Source organism: Furipterus horrens, unplaced genomic scaffold (assembly GCF_987537825.1).
Source record: "Furipterus horrens unplaced genomic scaffold, mFurHor1.1.pri manual_scaffold_5, whole genome shotgun sequence".
NCBI classification, from domain to species: Eukaryota; Metazoa; Chordata; class Mammalia; order Chiroptera; family Furipteridae; genus Furipterus; species Furipterus horrens.
Window position 1 is genome coordinate 78,369,986 of NW_028327175.1, and position 18,169 is coordinate 78,388,154.

Below are 18,169 nucleotides of genomic sequence, written 5' to 3' on the forward strand. Positions count from 1 at the left end.
TCTGACATTTTAAGCCACTAAAAATTTGGGGTTATTTGTTAGTACTGCACATCCTGATGATGCAACCATTTTATGGATGAAAACAGGCTAAATGTAAAGTGACCAATTTATTTATCATAATCCAGGTAACAGGCAGAAACTCTCTCATTCCTGTTTATGGCATCGAGTGGTGGAAGCTTTAAGCTTTGTAGCCACAATCTTTCCCCCTCTACTCCCTCCTAGCTGCCTGACCCGTCTCCTTTTCACAATTTGTCTGAAGATCTCCAGTGACAGCAGAGTGGTGCCCCCCGATCTCCTGCTCTGAGTCACTTCTGGTGAACCTTGGGAAATAATGACTATACTATCGTGCTTACTATAGCAAACGAGAGCTAGAAAACCCCTAGCTCCCTCCTCAAGCCCCTGGGAGCTCCAAAGCAGCAAAGGCACAGGGGGTACAAAATTGGGAATTCTAAGTCCCTCCAGCTTCCACCAAGCCAGCTTTAGCCACCAGGGTCAATTACTCAGTGACAACTTTCTTAAAAAGGAGCAATGGTGGCTTCAACCAGCAAAACTTACAAGTGAGGGACTATTTTCTTCTTCTAACTAACTATACAGAAATATCCCATGCAATTTCAGCTGAACAAAATAAGAAATGGTTTTAAGCAACATGCTATTGCTTTTTTTTTTTCTTGGATATTATTGGTAATTGCATCCAGGGTTCTCTTTCCTTCCAGCCTATATTCAATTTTTGACTGATCCTACAGTACAGCATAGCCAGAGAGCCTGCTATAAATGTCTGGAAGTCAGTATCATTAAGAATGTGGATTTCTCCTGCAACTATATACTTCCAGTTTGAAAGGCAAAGGAAAAAAAAAAAGACTGAGATTGAATATGATGAAATTTTGTTTTTCCTAAATTTCACTGGGTCTTAAAACATATATCTTAAGTTTCTTCTCAAGGTTTCAGCTCTCCTATCATGACGATGAAGCAAATTTTAAAAAATCTATATAAATATTGTGTCTAGCCACAAAAATTGATAAAATTACCTATATGCAAAATGTGTAATAAAAACAAGCAACATCATCATTGCAACTACCAAGAATAAAGCCCTTTAGGCTCATCTCTGCTATTGGTGCAACCAGGGACAGAGCTGTGAGTCAGCCTTGAGACAGACTGGCCTGAGAACTTGAGCTCTTGTTGGAAAAATCCTGTGCAATGTGGTGATGCTAAGGAGCTTTATGGTTTTGTTAATGTTCTTCATTGGGTTTTATCTTACTCCACTGAGGCCACGGATCTTTAATCATCACATTAGTCTCAGCTGTCAAACCTAAGAGCATTATGAGCTCTGTTCTTGAAAAATGCAATGCCATCATTAATTTGTTAACCCTTTCCACCGTCCTACAGAGGGAGTCAGTAACACTTACTTTTCAAGTACGCTAAGGAGTAATGCTACTTTCTCAGGGTCACACTGGACTGATCATAACTAACCTGTCATCCCCAGTTTCAGTCCTTGCCCAGGTTCTCCTGCGGGCAAGGTGGGAAGAACCAAGCCAACCGAAGCAAAGAGGCCCAGTGCAAGCTGAATGCCATCCATGATCGAAGCCGCTGTAGCAGTTGGCCAAGGAAGGGCAAAAACGAAGAGGAAAGGAATGAGGGGAGGACCTTGACGGAGAGAATGTGTGCAAACTACAACTTCAATGATCTCATACAAAGGAAAGAGAAAACACGCTCTCCATTACATTTAATAGAACCTGTTTATATATATATTTCCCTCAAAAATAAGAGATAGAAAATTCAGAAGACTAGCTATCCAGAGAGAGAGCTTAGAAAGAGAAAATGTTCCTTATTACTACTGACCAAGTTCAAAGGCACTCATAAGCTTGTTTGAAATATCTCCTTCTGTAGTATGTAAAAATGTATAGCATGTTAATTTAAAATAATTGCCAGTACTATATAAGTAGCAAATATTTTGGAAGCATCCTTGAATTGGTACTATATACAGTATGATCTTGGCCAGTTTCCCACAAGGCTGCTCCCCATGGGGCTGTTGAATATTGGTGAAAATGCAGGCCCATGTCTGTGTACCTGTTTTATTTGGGAGGGTAAGGATGTTTAAGCCAACTTAACCTGGGCCCTTGCCCTACTCCCTTCCAGATCCTCTCTGGATGCTAAGGGCAACCTGGGCAGCCTGGGCCAATACAGCATTAATATAGCTATGGATTCCCATGAAACCTGGATTCAAATCCTAACTCTTGGTACTTTCTGGCTATATAATCTTGGGGAAGATAGTCAAATTCCCTAAACCTCAAAGTCCTCATTTGCTAAATGGGAATGTTTAATGGTATCTATGCCAGAGGTCATCATGAGAACTCAGATAAAGCATGTGGAATGCCTGGCATACGGCCTGGCACAAACAGAGTTAAAGAAATGTGCTTATTATCACTATTGATATAAGCTAATAGTAAGCTGTATTGACTCCGTCTTTCCCTTGGATCCTTCAGCTGCGAAGAGAGGGGGGGTCTGCTGCATGGGCAACAGCAGACCCTCCATATCACCCTGCCCAGGCTCTGTAGCTTCAGCTTCACTGGAGAGGACATTCCAGTGTCATCGCAAGATGTCGATTCAACACGGGAGGAGACAGATACCGTGTCACTCCCGAGTCGGACTGCACAACCATTCTCGGCGGTGCAGATAGACTCTTAAGAAGCTACACCATTGTCTCTCGAGACGGACGGCTGCCGACGAATAGTAATGTTATTAATCAAGTCTCCCAGAAAGCTGTGATGGATACACTCTAGGGTGTCCCTATGATTCCTGTGTCTCTTCTGGGTAATACCCTCTCATTGAGTCTGGGCAGGGCCTGTGACTTGCTTCTAACTAATAACAATATGTCAGAGGTGATGGGATGCCACTCTAATAATGACATTATATTATATAAAATTCTGTCTTGTGAGCAGACTTATTCTAGAGTCTTTCTCTCCATTGCTGGCTTTGAGAAGGCAAGCTGCCACATATCATATAAACACAGAGAAATAAACTCTGCCAATGATATGAGTGAGCTTGGAGGCGAACTCTTTCCCAACTGACCCTCCAGATGAACATTCAGCTCTGCCTAACACCTTGACTGACTGCATTTGTGACAATTTGTTACATAGCAATGGAAAACTGATATAGAAGTACTTTGTCTTTCTCATCATATTGATTTTGGGCTCCTTCACACAACTCTTCCTTTCCCTCACTATTCTCAAAACCCTACTGACAGGATGATCTCATGACCGTGTATAATGAACCTTCTTTTGCTCAGTCAGTTCCAGTGTCTCCGTTAATAATTACTCAACAGATGTTGAAGCTTGTTTTGATTAATTCAGAAGAACACACCCAAGATTTACATTTTACATTTAAGTTTAATCATAGCTCTGTAATATTTACAGAGCTGGTATAACTTACTAAAGCCACAGAGCATAAATTTACACATGAACTTGCACTTCCAAATTCTGGTAAAGCTTCAAACATGAATCATTTACCAAGGCATAGCACAGAAAGACTGGCACGGTCGTTTCATTGTTCTTATTTTTTCTTGCATAAATCTCATCTTTATAAAAGGTATGGAACTTGCAAGTCTGAGTGTTTTTTTATGCTCTCTTCCCTGCATCCCATTATCTAAACTGAAAACACATCTCCAGTGAAAGGACAGAGTAATTTTTAAATATATTTACTGTAAGAATGCAAACAAGTGAAAGTTAATTAATGGCGTCACGAAGTAACTATTGTCATTAGGACTAAAACCAACTAAAAAAAGCTATTACACGGGAATGTTTTGACCATAACTAAATGAGAAGGGAGATAAATCAATCCTTAACATATCAGAGAAAATACTGTCCATTACTTTCTTACTATTCTCTACAGAAGCTGCTTTGTCTTTGTAGGCTTAAATTCTCAGAAATACCTGCCTGGTCACCTTTTAAAATCCAAAGTCTGTCATACATGCCAGTTTCCAGTTAAAATTATTCACAATTTCTTTTATTTTTTCTTCGTTTTTTAAATCTCACCAATAAGAACTATTAACAATGGTTGGCTTTAGAGGGTTATAAAGTAGAAATCACAGTTACTTAACACCATTGTACATTTTTCTTTAATAAAAAAACCTCTTTCTCAATAATACTTATGAAAAAAAAAGTATTAGAAATGTTTTAATTCATCAGGACCTACCATTGAGACATTATAATGCTGTATCTCCAGTTTTTTCTATTTTCATTACTTTTATATTCAGAAGGAAAATATTTTAAGCAAAGTTTACACCTAAGTTAAAACTGAACATTCTTATCTGTATAACATCCCATGTGAGAGAAGAACACAGGTGGCCTTGTCTTGGCTCTGGCACTGAGCTACTCATTTGACCTTGGGTAAGCAGCGAACTTCTCCGAGTTGCCTGTCAAATGTGGAATTAGATGGTCTCAAATACAAAGGGCTTTTCCTCCCCACTCAAATAGTCTCTGATTATGAGACATGAGGTTTCAAAACTTTCCAGAGGTCATTCTAGACGGATGCCTGTGGCAGCCTGGTTTTTCCATCTCTGAATTCCCACATAAAAGCTGACAGTGCACCTACACAGCACAGCCAAACACTTAGAAACAAGGTGTTCCCTTGAACAAGAAAATACAAGCAGGTAGAGACAAACCACCACCATCCACAACACCCGAATGGTGTCTGTGTGGGCAGGAACAGAGGGAAGCAACAAGGGTGACAGACCTGAGACCTGGAAAATCCCAAAATAACCAATAAGTATACACAGGAAAGTGAAGACGGCCATCAGAGAACAGTGGCTAAAACCAGGAGGGCTTTTTGGCCTGAGCTTAGAGGGAGTGCGCAAGGGGCTGACCGTAAGATCGAAAGGGACGAATGCAGGTAAACACTATGAACTTTCAAGACTGATCCCAGGACTCCTCTCCAGGAGGAGATACTGCTGGGAGTGGGTCAGAATTGAACTGAATGGGATAACAGAGCAGATCCAGGTAGAGGCAGGTGAGGGGACCAGAGCCAGGAAGTGGCAGAAAGCAACTGCTACAGTTTAGACAAAATGACAGCAAAAGACTCAGCTCTATGAACTTAAAATAAAAAAGCCATCTTTAAACCCTGCATTCTACAAGTTCAAGGAAACTATTTTTCACATAAAAATGGAAAACAAAAGTATTGAGGTTAAATTTCATACAAAAGTTATAAGAAAGAAGAAAAAAGGAGAATAAGATTCCTATAAATCATGAAGCACGCCACAAAATGGACAAGAAGGGAAAAAGCCCAAAACAATAGCTTACTATTTCAAAATAAGTTAAAAGACTTTTAGGAAATAAATGACAGAAGACACGAAAGAATACAATTCATACTTAGAAAACCTCAGAAGGTAATAGAACACAGGGAAAAATAGAAATAAAATAAAAATGCATTTCAGAAATAAAGGCTAAACTAGGAGGCGCACAGGCGGCAATAAACAACATATAATGGCTCAAGAGAAACAGAATGTGGAGAACAGGAAGACCATAAAAAGGGAAAGATAATGGGATTTGAAATAGTGATAGATACTGAAGATGGGCAAAGAAAATCTAACATACAAATAATAAGCACTCTTGAAGAGGAAAAATCAAAGCAGGGGAACTGAACTAATATTAAACACTAGAATTAAAAAAAAAAAAAACCTTACCTGAAATTAAAAACATTGATTTAAAAATATAATCAAAACAATACACCACAAACCTAAGACTACCAAAGAAGAATGACTAAGATTAAGAGTTACTCTAGTAAAATGACCAAAGTCAAAAAAAAAAAAAAAGAAAAAAAATTGCTATAGATGTCTAGAGTAAGTATCTGTGAGAGAAAAGCAAGTTGCATTATTATTATTATTAGACTTCGAGAGCAACACTCTCTGCCAAAAGAGAATTAAAAAAAAAAAAAAAAAACCCGCGTATTTAAGTGAAGAAAAGATGAGTGAAGGGTTTTATATCCAGCAAAAATGCCTTTCTAGTGTGAAGGGCACGGACGTACTGTTATTACCAAGCAAGAACTTGGAGCTTATTTCAGTGAGCCCTCCCTGAGGAACCTAAAAACAGAGGAGTGACGGACACAAGGACTGCGGAAAACATTCACCATATAGTGACTTGTTGAAGACTAAAAGGGAGAGAGTGAGTGTGAGATGCGATGCCATTTAGTGAGGCAGTGTGGATATAGTACGACTGTAAAAAAATTGAGGAAATGAGAGCAGAATGAAAAAGAACTTTCTAAAATTCTTCTTGGTAACTGTATTTGTTACGATAGTGTTAATACTATTGCAAGACTGTTTGTATATCACATGGGATAACACTAATAGGTAATTATAAGATATTCTAATTCAGCCGTGTTCTGTAACCTTAAGAACCAGGATTCTGAGTATGTAAAGAAAGATACAGATAAAATACAGAAGAAGCTAAGTGAAAGTATCCTGTAGTCTTCCCTGAGTAACTCACGAAGGACAATTTTAAGGGCTGCTCTGGGGCTGCCTGATTCTCAACATAAGAAGCAAGGATAAGGTAGAACTGAATTAGCTTCTAAACCTTTGGAAAATATGAAACTTGAATAAGGCAATTCAATTTTTTTGCAATTTAAATAGGAGCAATTAGTATAACTGCTATGATAGTTAGATAAGTAAATAAATAATTTCCTGGCTGTCTATGGAATCAATGACCTAGAAGCAATAAGCACCCTCAGTACCCAGATTGTGGGCTTGAAACACCATTTTTTGCTGAGTGGAACCAGGGTTACTTGGAGCATGGTTAATTCCAGGTTTGGGGCAAAAAAAAAAAAAAAAAAAAAAAAAAGATGTATTAGGTGAGCCTAGAATAACTATTAGGTTCATGTCAAAAGACTCAGGAGTCAATTTGAAGAGGTTCTTACTAGCCAATAATACTATAATTTGAGTTTCTACAAGAAAAATAATTACAATGAATGGAAACCCAAATATATTTAAATCCATAAATTCATAACAATATTCTAAAAATAATTAGGTACTTTCAGAGGATCATAGGTAATCAATTCATTATCTTGAAAAATGTTAAATAAATGAAAAGAATAAAGCATTTATTCTGTTTTTCCTCTATGAACTATACCATTGTTCCAACAAATCATAGATGATGGATGTCGTCTCTTGAAAGCAATTAATAACAAGAAAGAATAACTAAAAAAGAAATGGTAGAACTAAAATATCATGATCTGTAAATCTTAATAAATCAATGAACTTAGGCACTGAGTATCAATCACTGCTAACATCACAGAAAGCAAGACACTGGACATTACATGCTGCCTAGTGAAAAAACAAATACTCTCTAATGTCACGCCAAAGGGTCTGGACATAAATCTGACTGAGCCTCTGGATCCAGCCGCCAATTTACAGGAAATACAGGGGACAGAGGAACGTGTTGAACTGCACCATGAGTTGCACTCAGCAACACCCAGACTGTGGGAAACTATAGGTCAAGTGGCCAGGTTTTAACAGATTAATCATAAAGCAAACAAAGAACAAGGAAAAACCTGTAAATGAAGACATTCAAAGAGCACAGTTTAAAAAAAAAAAAAAACCTCACTCAAGGACATTTTTTCATTGCTTTTAGAGAGAGGAAGAAACATTGATGTTAGAGAGAAACATTGGTTGGTTGCCATCCGTAAGAAACCTGGCAAGGCATCAAACCTGCAACATATGTATGTGCCCTGACCGGGAATTGAACCCACAACCTTTTGGTTAAGGAACAACGCTCCAAAAACTGAGCCACACCTGCCAGGGCAAAGAAAACCGGTTTTAAATGGGCAAGACTAAACTCTACTGTCTACAGACTTCAAAGTTATGGTAGCGATCACCTTTGTGGAAGGGAAAGTGGGATTGGGATGACTGGCAAGTTCTATTTCTTGACCCGGACAATGGTTATGAGAATGTTTGTTCATTTAGCTATACCTCGTTTTGTGGGATATGTTTTCTTTCTCTCCTCTCTCAATCTCTCTCCTCTCTTTCTCTCTCTTTCTCTCTCTCTCTCTCTCTCTCTCTCTCTCTCGCGCGCGCGCGCACACACACACACACACACGTGCGCGCACGCACACACACACACGCACACAAAAGTTAAAGTCTTTCCAGATCCCTTACCTGTGCCTTGGCCAATTTCTTTTCCAGAAGGTCCCGTTCCCGCTCCGTTTGCTGCAGACGTTTATTAAGCTCCACTATGTCTCCCTTTAGTGATGCCAGGGCTGCCAAGTGGAGCTGTGGTGACAGAAACAAAGGAGCACAAGGTTAGACCCTTCAGCAGAAACTCATTTCCTTCCTTTCATTCCCTGTAATTAGTGTGAGCATATTAAAAAAAAAAAAGTATCATCTCAAATGGGTGCTATTAATCTCAGGGGACAAAGGGCATAAATCAGGTGCCTTACAGGAAGCTGGGTTGTATGATCACCCTAAAGTTAACAGGAGAAAACTGTTGTTTATGGGCAGTGAGACCTAATTTTCGGTGGTCAAATCAGGGCAGAGAAAGCTCCTCGTTCTAAGGGCTTTCCCCAAGTTCCTCAGCAAGGGTGCTATTAAGAGCTGGTGTGAGGCTGTCTGATTTTCAACATAAGACGCAAGGATAACGCAGAACCAAATCAGCTTTTACCTTTGGGGAAATATGCAAGTTGAATAGGGCCATTCAATCTTTTGCAATGTAATCACCCACATTGATGCGTGCACAAGAGACAGACAAGAGGCTGAGTTTTAAGAGAAAACGGGCGAGCTCATTTCTTCAGATGGTCTCCTCTTCAAGTTGGCCTGTTAATTTCCTGGCCAGCTCACACTTCCTCACTGTCCCCCCTGGCAGACTAGACTGACCAGATGCTTCTGTATTAGCAGGCGCCCTCAGAGGAGCAGAAAGCAGAACTTGGATACATTCCCTAGCTGAATTCCACATTACATTTGGGTGACCGACCAGAATGAACAAACCTTCCCTCTTTTTTTTAGCTTCTGCCCAGAAGGATTTAAAGTAAGGAGTGAGCAAATCATGTTATCTTTGAAAATGGACACAGTACAATGGTACGTAATTCAACTTTGAAGATTTTAATTTCAGGTTTAGAAAAATGCCCTTTTCTGCAACCAGTACCATGCACACTGCATGCTGGTGGCTGGCAGGCTTGAGACAGGGGTGTTGCGAGGGAAGGAGAAGGAGGTACAGGGCAGGGACTTGGTTTCAAGGCAGTTGTTTATGTTAGACTATGATAGCAGTGAAAGGGACTTCACTGAGTTGCATTGGGCTGCAAAGCAGCAGATCAATAGGCGATGTGAAATCAGGAATGCTTGAAATTTAAAAAAGGAAATGTCAGGCAATCTGGCGGTATTTGCCTTCTCCTTTAGGGCTAGAGCCGCTCAGAAAAGGTCATTTTGGGCTTCAGAAACAAGGTTTTTGTCGGAGGGACACAGGTTCACCCCCTTAGCAGCTGGGGTGACCCCTCCGCCTAAGAACTGTCAATCTGAGGACTTCCATCAGCACCAGACACTGTGCCCTATTATGCTATCATGTCAAGTCCTGGGAGAAGATTCTCCATCTCACTTCTGGGGACAAGGATAAAATACATGAGGAGCTGAAATTTTCTTTACAAGATAAAGGAGTAGTGATTGAAGACCCTAACCATGTTAGCCTTGTTTCCTTCCTTCTAACATCTCCCCTCCTACTTCTGGGGGAAAGGGTTGCCTGAAGGGCTATGGGAAGAATAAGGGGGAAAAGCTGCCAGAGAGGGCTGTGTACTCCACACTGCCTTCATGAACTGGGTCAGATGGAGAAACACTAGTTATTGCCATCTAGTTATTTCCATCACAGTGCATGGCAGAGGGTGGCGAGGACAGGTAACTGCCACTGGGGAGAGCACTGGGCTTGGAGCTGATAATACCTTCTGGCCTACTTGGCAGGAAGACCCATGGGATGAGCATTTGGGGAAAGTCCTTCCTTTCCCTGGATGGAATATGACTATCCATAAAGTCAGAGTAGACCAGTTGTTCTTACCCTTCCTTGGGTCACATGTTCCTTAAGAATCTCCCAAGTATGGGACTTCCGGCCAAGATGGAGGCCTAGACAGACACGCTGCAGCTCCCTCCACAACTAAGAAGGAATACAACTACCTCAAAATTAGAGACAAACAGATTTTCCAGAAAATCGAGCTGCATGGAAATTCAGCAAACAAAAATATAAAGAAGAAATACACATCCAGACAGGCAGGAGGGGCGGAGCCAGGGCGGAGGGGATGTGGTGTGTCAGTGGCGGCAGTGGCAGGCCAGCGGAAAGCACAGTCACACGTTTTAAAAAGCAGGGAGGGACAACTGGGGAATGCTCCCAGCACCAGACCAGACCGCGCAGCTCACGGTCCCAGTGCCAGGGAAAATAGAGCCTCATTGCTTCTGACTGTGAAAACCAGTGGGGGTTGGGGCGGAGGAAGAAATTGCTGGTCTCTCAGCAGAGTCTGCTTGTTTAAAGGGCCCACACGATCCTAGAATGTCCACAGACCTACCCATTTTGCGAATGAAGGCCAGGGCAACAGCTAGAGAGGCACCAGTCCCATACGGAAGTGGGAAAAGTGCCTGGAAAAGGGGTGAGTGCTGAGCAAGTGACATTGTTCCCCCTCAGACACCCCCCCCACAGCGCCACAACATGGCGAAATGGGTCACCCAATACTGACGAATACCTAAGGCTCCGCCCCTTACAATGTAACAGGTGCAATGGCTCTACCTAAGACACAGAGGCAAACAAACACAGGAGCCTGTCACAATGAGGAGACAGAGAAGTACGGCCCAAAAGGGGGGACAGATCAAGGTTTCAGTGGGAGAACTAAGCGATGAGGAGATAGCCAACCTAAAAGACACAGAGTTCAAGACACTGGTAATAAAGATGCTCACAGACTTGATAGATATGCTTAAGTATGGCAAATGCATAAGGGAATAAGTGAAGGCTATGCTAAATGAAACAAAGGAAAATCCACATAAAACCAATGTTGAAGGAAAGGAAACGGGGGTTCAAATCAATGATTTGGAACATAAGGAAGAAAAAAGCAGTCAACCAATACAGAATGAGGAAACAAGAAATGAAAAAAAAAACGAGGAGAGGCTTAGGAACCTCTGGGACAACTTTAAATGTGCTAGCATCTGAAACATAGGGGTGCCAGAAGGAGAAGAGTAAGAGTAAGAAATTGAAAGCTTATGTGAAAAAATAATGAAGGAAATCTCATCAAATTTGGTGAAGAAAATAGATAGACAAGTCCAGGAAACAGAGAGAGTCCCAAACAAGCTAGATCTAAAAAGGATCACACCAAGACACATCATAATTAAACATCAAAGGTGAAAGATAAAGAGAGAATCTTAAAAGCAGCAAGAGAAAAGCAAAGAGTTACCTACAAAGGGGTGCCTATAAGACTATCAGCTAATTTCTCAAAAGAAACTTTGTAGGCAAGAAGAGGCTGGGAAGAAGTATTCAAGGTGATGAAAAGCAAGGACCTACAACCAAGATTACTCTATCCAGAAAAACTATCATTTGGAATGGAAGGGCAGATAAAGTGCTTCCCGGAAAAGGTAAAGCTAAAGGAGTTCATCATCACCACGCCATTATTATATGAAATGTCAAAGGGACTTACTTAAGAAAAAGAAGATCAAAACCATCAACATTAAAATAACAACAAACTCACAACTATCAACAACTGAATCTAAAAAATAAAAACAAAACTCAGCTAAGCAAACCAGAATAGGAACAGAATCATAGGTATGGGGATAATTTGGAGGGTTATCAGCTGGGAGGGGGAAGAGGAAGAAATGGGGAAATGGTGCAGGGATTAAGAAGCATAATTGGTTGGTACAAAATAGACAGGGGGAAGTTAAGAATAACATAGAAAAGGGTGAAGCCAAAGAACTTATATGCACGACCCATGGACATGAACTAAGGGGGGTAGGATTGCTGGAGGGACGAGGGGTACTGGGCGGAGGGGAGCAAAGGGAAAAAACTGGGACTACTGTAACAACATAATCAATAAAATATACTTAAAAAAAAAAAAAACAAAGAATATCCTAAGTATGATGGACCTTTCTTCTACAGAAGAGTATAAATTTGGGGTTCATGCATTTGTTCCACCCAATTATGGTGATAACACATTCTGGAATCTATCCACGAACCCCAAATTAAGAAACATCTGGACTAGATGCCAGCTCCGAGATCATACGTAAGTTTGTAGACTGTCCTATATGTCAGAGCAAGGAAGTCAGAGTGAGAAAAAGGTCCGGTACTTAACAGCTCCCACTTCTACCTTTGCAGGTGAGGATCTGATACTCAGGGATTAATTTGCTGACTCTAGGTCCCATGGGTCATGTAACACCAGAACCAAGACACCAGTGCCCTTTCCTCACTATGCAATGTTGCGTATGACAGTAATCTTCAGGGTTCTTTACGTGGATCAAATTTTTACTTAAAATAGTTCCCTCTATTAAAAAAAAAAAAAAAAAAGAAAATTAACAGAAAAAGAAACCAGAAAGACAGCATTTTAAAGTTTAGTGGTGGCCTCTGGGTGGTTTCAAACTATTTTTGGATACTTAAGTTTTTTTTTTTTGTTTGTTTGTTTTTAAGAGAAAGAGGCTTTTGTATTAAAGAAACAAAAGAGTTGAAATTGTGTTTTCTACACATGTAAGCTGCAGCATAAAAATTGAAGGTTATTTTCCTTCCTTGCTGTCTCTTCCTCCTCATCCACCAGCTTTTTTTGATAGAAGGCAAAATTTTAAAAATGAGGTAGAATATACATATGTCTCTCAATGTAGTGACAATTAGCAGAAGCCATAACTACAGAGGAAGGGAGGGAGTGGGGAAAAAGTTTGCCCACAAGCCACAAGATGTGTTGCTTGGATTTGAGCTGGCAGGCCCCTCCCTCACCACCTGATGACCAAACACAAGATGACAGCTGATCACGGGGTGAGCTCCTACCACAAGGCGTGCTCCACACTCCCTGTGAACTTCACTTCAGCAGCTCTCCTTGTCCCACCTTGTAACTCAGTAATCAAAAGCTGACTAGCCCTCCCTTCTTTGGGGGTCTCACCTCTTCATTCTGCCAGAGCTGGTGGTACCTCTGCAAATTCATAAGCTAAAGCATTTGTGGGCAATGCTGTAAGTAGTATGATGTAACCCGTGTACACAAGTATAGAGGTCTCTGGGTAATTTTTAAAAGGAGTGACAGTGGGTTTAAATCTCAGAAAGAGAAATTTACCAAAACAACCCCAAATTGACAAATATCTGTTGTATAATAAGAAAACTACACATATATCATGTTGGGGGGATCTTTTTACTTATATTCTGGTTTCTGAAATGGCTTCCAACTTGAGTTGGAGCTGCAGATATATGAACTATGAAATACCATTGTACGAAGATGTTTCACTAACCAAAGAGAAAGAAAATATATGATGTTTGAAGTCAGCGCTAGTCTCGTCCCCAACACGTTTTTCTCTGCATGCTCAGCAACAAGACCTTGAGTTTTAGCTGGGCATACTGGGAACTCAGCTAAAATATCCCAGTCCTCAGCATCCTTTGCAGTTGGAGCAAGATGTAGCCACATGACAAAGTTCTGGCCAGTAAGATGAATCAGAACTATTACGTGGGAGTTCTGGGAAAATCTTTTTGAAAGAGGTCCTGCTCTTCTTCTCTTCCTCCATTCTTGCTGTTTGGTACATTCATGTGATGGATGGAGCTCCAGCAGCCATCCTGCTTCATAAAGATGAGGTCCACCTTCTAGGGAGCTGAAAGGTGCCTGGTTCTCTAATGGCCACCCTATCACCTTAGGATTGCTTAACTCCAGACTTTTGTAACAGAACAGTAAGAAACAGACCTCTGCTGTATGGACCACTATTATATTGAGGTATCCAGGTAAATGAAGTTGATTTAGTCCTAGTTTATGAAGGATCAGATAAGCCTGGGTTCAAATGTCATTTATGCCACTCATTGGTGGATTGTCTTTGGACAATTTATTTAATTACTTGGTTATAGGGCTGCCATAAAGACAACACGAGACAGCATCCTTCGTGAGACCAGCACGGTGTCTGGACCCACGCGAGTCTTCCTCTTTTTCAGATGAGTTTTAAGTCAACAAAGTTCAAGTCAATAATCTTCTCAGACTAAGTCCCATCACGGGGGTGAGAGGAACATCCAGATGAATAAGTAACACACTCCTGTCTTAGAGCACCTTACTTCCTGGTGGGTGTTACACCCAATGGTGAGGCCATAGCTGATTTGGTGGATTCTACTGACGTCCTAATGTTTATCTTAAGGAAATGGCTGGCAAGGCTCTTAATTCTCTGTACAATTTTAACCCAAGACCTAAGCAAGGTTGGGAAGGGACCCTGACACTTCCTATACAAATTTGGGTCTAGTGCATGAAGGCTATAAATTGGTACATACCTTATGTCTCAGATAAAAGGCACTGATCCCCTAGGCTGTTTTCAGCCCTGCCTCATTCATTTTACAGTGTGTATCCAAACAAAACTAAACCACTTGGAAATCTGGCTGTAAGAAAACTGTCAAGATGGTCGTTATTTTTGGACAAAACATTACTTGTCTAATATTTCATTGTTCAACTGGCTGTGAGGATGAGCTCAGTTAGCCTCTGACAGATAAAGTGTCCAGTTGCCTGGGGCCCTGGCGAGAAGCTAGCAGTGCCTTTGTGACAGCCTCTCCCGCTGGTTCCTCCTGGGCTAAGTGATACATGTCTTTCCTGTTACACATTAGCCACGAGACAAAGGGCTTCACACCTCTTAAGATGTCCTTTTAAGCCAGCAGCCGGATGACTGATGGGCCTCAGGAACATCACTGCGCACATTTACAATGATAAGGCGCTTCTCCATCTTGCTCTATTGGCAATAAAAACAACAAACACATGCCAGCACAGTCCTGTTCATTCTGCCTTCTCCCGTGTGTCCTTCCCTTGGATCTTCGCCATCACCCCATAGCTCTGGGGTCTGTAGGGAAGCTATGATTCTCAGTGGCTGAGGGGCAAGTCCCTTTCCCCAGATCCACAGTTGGTGAAGGAAATCCAGGACCTGAATCTAGGTTGTCAAACTCTAAGTCCACCATTTTGCTAATCTTTCTGAGATTTTGATCTGCTCTTTCACAGCACTGCCTTCCACAGGACCAATGGCTTCCACAGTCACACCTGAGACAGAGGAGCGAATTCATCCCCAGAGTCTCCACGGAGACAGGTCCCATGGGGCCGCAGTGGCGTGATGGCTGAGCCAGCCTTCCCTGCTTTGCTGGTAGGCAGGCTCGTCCAGGGAAGACTGTGCTTGTTCTCTTTCCTTCTCCTTTCCTTAACTTGGCTGTGTGTATGGAGCTCCCAGAAGTCATGCCATTCATGGCCAGGGTATCCCTGTGTCCTTCCCACCAAGCGAGGAAGGGAATTACCCTCTGTCCTGATGAGTTACTTGCCCTCCAGATACAAGGGACACAGTTTTGCTTATGTTTGAGCAATGACAATGGGTAGTGCCAGCTTCTTTCACTTGGTGAACTATTCTCTTCATTAAAGGGAGACAACAAATGTAACTGAACTTTACCAAACACGTACATACTCTTGGCAGGTTCTACACTAAAGACTTTCCACTCTCCACCTAATCCAGTCAGCTGAAGAGTCCTGCAGAAGAAAGGCAGTGTCAAAACCCCAGTGCCAGCTGCTCAGAATACTTTGGGAATTCTAGTAAACTCTATAGTGAGAATAAAAATCATAATATTAATAGCTACCACTTGGTTAACGTTAATGGGTACCAGGTGCTTGGGCTAAGCACATTTCATGCAGTATCACATTTAATCCTTACCACAATGCTGGGAGGTAGGTATTATTACCTCCTTCTGACAAATGAGGAAACCAAGGCCCAGAGAGGGGATAGGAAATCAGCCCTAGAGCAGAAAACTAACAAACAATAGAATATCTATTAACACACAGATACTCTGTGCTCTAATCTCTGCTGCGTGCTCACTAGCACTTCCAATTCAACATGCCACTGCTCTCCCTCTCCGCCACATAAGCGCCCGGGCATGTATGTGGGTGGGTGGAAGGATGTGGGGTGGTAGGTCAGATGTGTGCACTGATGAAGGTGGAGACATGGGGATGGCAGGGAGGGGCGAAGGCAGGGAGCGGGGCGGGCAGGGCAAGCTCTCTAGCTGCGGTGATGAAGCTTGGGGCTGGCGGCCAGCTCAGCTCAGTGTGTATTTGGGGGATTCTCTTTAACTTCCGGTGCTTCTTTATTCATCCTTTTGAGAAGGGTTTGTACCAAGGGGCCCCACCCTGAGTTCTGTGCTTGGGGCTTTGCATACTTTATTTGCTCACTGGTTCCAGAAGGTTGTGCGGGAGCTCACCACACAAGGAAGCTTTGCTATATAGAATTCATCAGCAAAGATCTTTTTTCCCTTGAAATTGAAAGCACACTCAGAATCACACACAATCTTATCACTGGCAAGGAAATTTGAGAACATCTAGTCCAGTTTCCTTGCTATAAAGACAAGAAACAGACCCAGAGAAACAAAGCTCATCAAATTCTGATTTCCTCCTTCTCTGTCCAGGGGCGTCTATTCTCGCATATGGCAATCGAGAAACTTCTGGGTAGTGAATAAGTGTGTATGTGTATATCCCAGCCCTGTCCTTGAAAATAGCAAGAGACATCTGTACACAAGAAAACAGCCTAGTTCAGCTTCCTCTCCAAGACTCCCTACACCCCAGGGGTTCTAATTCAGATACACAAAAAACAAAATCCACCCTGGCTGGTGTGGCTCAGTGGATTGAGCACCCTGAAAACCAAAAGGTCGCTGGTTCGATTCCCAGTCAGAGCACATGCCTGGGTTCTGGGTCAGGTCCCGGGTTAAGGGCATGCTAGAAGTGACTGATTGGTGTTTCTCTCATACATCGATTTTTCTCTCCCTCTCCTTCTCCCTTCCTACCCTTCTCTCTAAAAATAAATAAAATACTTTTTTAAAAAGAACAAAATCCCTGGTAAAAGGGTAGTGGTACCTGCCAGATGGACACAATCAGGCCCTTTCAGTGGCTTCCAGGACTGGAAATTCCTGCTAGGGCTCCTGCTGAGTAGTATTTCAAGACAGGCAGATCATAGCCTTGAAACTTAAAACGCATTAAATATCATCTACAAGATTGCTCACTGTGTGCAAATCACTTTTTGAAGCCCTAGATCAACTCAGAAAGCAGCAGCTTTTGTCTTTCATTTTCCTGATTGTTTCATTGAGAGTTAAGTGGTCCCTGATTTACTTCTTAAACCTCCATTAAATTCAGTTGTTGAAAAGAAGCCTTCCAAGGCCCCTTGAACATGGCAGTGCTAGAAAACCATCCATACAAGAAAACTCGACCCCACCCAAGGGTTCCTGACATGGTGACGGTGCCAACTCACAGAGCAACCATGCCATCAGCCTTAGGACCAACCGGGAGCAACTCTTTCGTTACCTCAAATAAATGGTTGGCTGTTGACTCTCAAGGATGTGGAGTCACCAAGACTGACCATTGTGGAATTTGAAGATGACCCTCAATCCCACCCCATCTGTGGACACATGCTTCTCTAAAAGTAAGTCATATCATTTTACTGGAAATAATATCAGCTAGTATGTGGGTACTGCTATGTGCCAGCTGCTGTACTAGGCACGCAACACGTTCTCAATTATCCTTCACACAGCCTTATGAATTGGATTCGGTTAAAACCCAATTTAAAGAGGTAGGAATTGAGGCTTAGAAGTTCAGTAACTTTTCCAGCGAATAAGTGAAAGAGCTAGAATGAAAGCCCAGGTGTGTCTAACCCCAGTGCTGGTTCATAACCACCATGCCTCGTGCTTTGCAACAGAGCATCATGCGCTTCCCAGATCTTTGCAGATACCCCTGAAACTGTGGAGAAGATAAGGTCTCAGAGGGTTCCTTTTATCAGAGGGAAAAGCAGGACTGCAAAATTAGCATGGGGAAAAGGTATTAATTATTTAAATTTTCTAATATTTTGAGAAATAGAACATCATTCAGTTGATATCAGATCCAGGAAGAAATTAAAGAAAAATTAATCTCCAGCTATTTCCATACCCTATGAGAGAAAAAGTAAAGATTAAAATATTGAAAAAACAAAAAAAGCCTGTAATTATGCTAACTAAACAGTACATGGGAG

General features: G+C 41.7%; 1 protein-coding gene across 4 annotated transcripts in view; it reads right to left on the reverse strand.

The window, feature by feature from the left end:
- The window catches only part of MCC (MCC regulator of Wnt signaling pathway), a 393,601-nt gene that overhangs the window by 100,715 nt on the left and 274,717 nt on the right, over positions 1–18,169 (reverse strand). For all 4 annotated transcript variants that reach the window (XM_090276589.1, XM_090276588.1, XM_090276590.1 and 1 more), the window contains one exon: positions 8,138–8,251. In XM_090276589.1, the coding sequence (XP_090132715.1) occupies positions 8,138–8,251 (114 nt within the window). The remainder of the gene's footprint in view (positions 1–8,137; positions 8,252–18,169) is intronic.